The sequence below is a fragment of the Rhodamnia argentea genome, chromosome 10, assembly GCF_020921035.1.
Source record: "Rhodamnia argentea isolate NSW1041297 chromosome 10, ASM2092103v1, whole genome shotgun sequence".
Taxonomy (NCBI): Eukaryota; Viridiplantae; Streptophyta; class Magnoliopsida; order Myrtales; family Myrtaceae; genus Rhodamnia; species Rhodamnia argentea.
Window position 1 is genome coordinate 13013401 of NC_063159.1, and position 4012 is coordinate 13017412.

Here is a 4012-nt window from a genome sequence, read left to right on the forward strand (position 1 = left end):
CCCGAACCGCACAAACGGGTCGGGGCCGGTCCTCTTTCAGGCACGTATGGCTTTCTTCTCTTTCGCCAGGCACGAGCTTACGTCATATTGAAGATTTAGAAGCTGAGCCTAGAACCGGGCTAGCGGACACAAGCACACTCGCGCTGGTTGCTTCGATCAACGCCTTGATATCTCAATTTCTTGGTAGACTGAGTGAAAAAAGGTTCGCTTTTTCTGATGAATCTCTCCTTTTCTCCCATGGGTTCTTGTGATCCCTCCTTAAGTTTGAGTTTTGTCGATCGTCGGAGTCCTTTTTCGTTCTTTTTCCTTCTTAAATTTCAGTTCGGTTCTTGTAGGTTTTGGCAAGAAGTAGTCCCCTCACTGCAATGGCGACGGCGACGTATCCACCCCCACCACCGTATTACAGGCTTTACAAGGATTACGCACAAGACCCCGAATCGGCTCCCGAGCCTCCCCCTCCTATCGAGGGCACCTACATGTGTTTCGGCGGTACTTACACCGTGAGTTTTTCCCCGTTTCTTGATTATCTTACTTTCCAATTAGTGTTCGTCATCACCGGTCTTGGTGATGGATGTGCCTGATTTGGTTTTGATGCTTGTCGGTGTCAAAATACTCTGCTTTTTCTCGTGCATTTTGAGAAATTCATTCGTATGGCTTGTGGGGTTGTCTAGAAGGGGAAGGAAAGAGGAAGTTTGTCGCTAGTCGATTGTTTCTGCTACTGTTCTTATTGTTCTCCTTTTGAAGTTGATAGTTCGGCTGTGGAATTACATGTTATGTCGATGATGATCAGACTTGTTCGTGCCCTATTTTATGTTTGCAGACCGATGATCTGCTGCCTAGCTTGGAAGAGCAGGGGGTGAGACAGCTTTACCCTAAAGTACCTAATATTGGTAATGCCCATTTTCATATTCTGTATACTGCATGCTCGTTTCTCCGTGTTATCACAATTATGTGATGGAATCAATTAGCTGATAGCTTCACCCACATTTTATAGCACCCAGAGAGCATTTTAGGCTTCGAGCGCAACGCTTTGATAATATTACGTACAGGAATTCTCTATTATTCTGCTCTGACTTGACTTGCGGGAATGTTGTGCCATTTCATAAGTGGTGGCACCCTTATTCGAAACAAGTTGCATCAGTGTCAAATCATGGTTTCCTTTAAGCCCTTTATCTCTTTGATATTGTGTATGTGGGGTTACTGTGGCTTTGAACCGCGGTTTAGCTTTTAACTTAAGTTTTAACTCTTTCCGGTGGGATCTGAGTTTTATTTCATAATTAGCTATAACTTATTGTGAATCATTTATACTTGATACCAAATATGTAACTAAGATGCAGATATTTGCAATTAAGGTCTTCTAATTTATTTTAATAAATTTCTTTGAAGTTCTCTTGGACATTTTCATTGATAGAAGTATTAGCATTATTACCTTGTGCTGCCATTTGGTAGTCTTTCTGGTCAATACATAATAAATGTCATCATGGTGGATGGATATTCAATCACTTGGAAGAGGCATTTGTTCTGAATGATGTCAAAGTTCTGTTCAGTATATAGGCCAATCTATCCATGCCATTAGATGAGATATTTGTAAGGGATTAAGTGTTTGACTTTTCTTTGAGGATTTTGTCAAAAAGGGCTAGGCTGCGTTTCTTATATTGTATATGTCTTCCGGGATTTGATATTGCTTAGACTCCATGATTCTCGATTTTAAGGCATAGCTATTGTCGGTGTAGGTCCCCTGACTTTTAAAGTGCTGCATTATCATTTTAATCAAATTCCATGTCTCAACTGACTCCTTTTACCCATCTGGCGCTGTGTCACTTGATAAGCCGGCATATGTATGAAACATTGGCCATATGTGTATACGATAATGGATTTGCTTCCTTTATCTGTGGCTTACTCTCTGATTTTGGTCTTTCGGCCCTGTGCATGCTTTGGAACTTTGGCTGCATGCTAATGTCCTTTATTGTTTTTATGTGGTAGTTGAAAGGGCTGAAGGGACCTGTTATTCGAGGCTCTGCCTTTATTGCTAAATAGCTGGCCATATGTGTATACAAGAATGGACTTGCTTTCTTTATCTGTGGCTAACTCACTGATTTTGGTCTTTCGGCCCTGCATTATAGGAGGCTCTGCTTTTATTGCTAAATAGCCTGAAAAATGGCAAATGCTGATTGTGCTGTCTTTTGGATACAAAGGGTGAAAATTTCTCCATGTTTATTGACCTGATTGAATTGGAACTTTTTCTTGCCACATTCTACATCTTTCAGTTATAAATCTGCATCTAAAAAGAGGGGATATCAGTGAAATAATTACCTGCTTAACTGTTCTGACCTGTCTGAATTTGTGTTAGTCTCTCTGGCTCTCTAGCTGTCATTGTTGTTATTCTCTTATCACATACTAGCTAACAATACTCAAAATTGATCTCCTATTGGAGAGGAGAGGGAGGTGAGTGAGTGCTAGAAAAATTGTGTGGGTGTACATTCTACCGCATCTCCTTTTATCGTTCATCTAAAACTAATTTTATTTCTAACCCTAGTTTGGTTATGCTGTGAATGCTGAATAATGAGTATCATCCTTCAGATTTAAAGAAGGAACTGAGACCACTGAACAGAGAACTGCCTCATATCCTTTTATCGTGCATCTAATACTAATTTTAATTTCTAACCCTAGTTTGGTTATGCTGTGCATGCTGAATCGTGAGTATCATCCTACAGATTTCAAGAAGGAACTGAGATCGCTGAACAGAGAACTGCAGCTGCACCTTTTGGAGCTGGCTGATGTTCTTGTTGAGAGACCATCGCAGTATGCTAGGAGGGTGGAGGAAATATCTCTTATATTCAAAAATTTACATCACCTTCTTAATTCATTACGTCCCCATCAGGTAGAGTTCGGTTATGATATGGTTTAGCAATTTTTGAGTATCGACCCCTCATCGAAGACTCTTTTGCCCTCAGGCCAGAGCAACACTAATACACATCCTGGAACTCCAGATACAACGGCGTAAACAGGCAGTTGAAGACATTAAAAGGTATCTCTGGTTTGGTGCTGTTCCTCATTAGTGAAATATGATTAAAGGCAATATTATGAAGTGTGGGCTTGAATTGCTTTTTCCTATATCATGTTACTGCTAGCCGTATCATGAGTACACGAAACGAGCAACTGTGATACCATCTCGTGTCTGCTTATGGTCAGATTCCAACAGTTTTTTTTTTTTATCCGACTCTTTTATAGGAGGAGAGAGGAGGTACAGAGACTCCTCAAAGAATCCCTGGGAACCTTGGATGGCCACTAGCGGGAGACAATGCAAACAAACGGAGCTGCATTTGGGTCATTTGGTGATTCGCCAATTAGATTTCATTGAGGCATATCATGAAAATCACGTAGTGAGTAACAGTTTCTTCTTATGCTGTCAAAATCTGTTCTTTCTTTGGGTGGTGAATTTCAGTTAAGGCTAAAATGATGCTGTTCAGTTTTATCTGAAGTAGATGAAGTTTACTTGTTAGGAAAGTCAAAAACTACCCATTAGGATGCGTTAGCTACTGAAATCAAATGTAATTTGCTATAATTTTCATTGAGCCGCGTTCTTGTATTGTTCCAAAGGTTTCTGGGCCTGTTGTACTGCACAATGTTTGGACAAAGCATATCAATTAGTGGCATATTCATGTCATCTTTCATAATAAGCATTTAGCGTCGAGAATTAACTTGGGCACGGTTGCTCTGAAAGATGAACCAATCTCAAAGTATGATACCACAGGTTTTTTTTAAAAAAAATCAATCATGTAGGGAACATTTTCTGGGCCAGCAAAGTCTTCCCACTTTTACGCTGAAGCAATAACTTGAGCATCGTTTACGGACAGGTGGAGAGACTCCAACCGAAAGCAGTAACATGGTATCGGCAAAAGCATCATTTTAGACTTAAAATGAAGCAAGTCCCGTGTTCAAGTTGAGATGGCATACGCCAGTCAGACAGAACTTCTCGTCTGTGTGAGAAAAGGTCGAAACGATGTTGATA

General features: G+C 40.5%; 1 protein-coding gene across 3 annotated transcripts; it reads left to right on the forward strand.

Annotated features, from left to right (window-relative positions):
* Positions 1-90: 90 nt before the first annotated feature.
* Positions 91-3575, forward strand: LOC115726431 (mediator of RNA polymerase II transcription subunit 7a). Of its 3 annotated transcripts, none has more exons than XM_048271755.1 (6): positions 91-199; positions 334-500; positions 821-890; positions 2715-2881; positions 2955-3028; positions 3232-3575. In XM_048271755.1, exons 2-6 carry the CDS (start codon positions 366-368, stop codon positions 3290-3292), a joined length of 507 nt encoding a protein of 168 aa, XP_048127712.1. In that variant the 5' UTR covers positions 91-199; positions 334-365; the 3' UTR covers positions 3293-3575. The 3 variants fall into 3 exon arrangements, with proteins under 3 accessions (XP_048127712.1, XP_030512153.2, XP_048127713.1); XM_030656293.2 differs by having other exon boundaries at positions 102-202; positions 336-500; XM_048271756.1 differs by lacking the exon at positions 91-199 and adding an exon at positions 209-241 and having other exon boundaries at positions 336-500.
* The last annotated feature ends 437 nt before the right edge of the window (positions 3576-4012 follow it).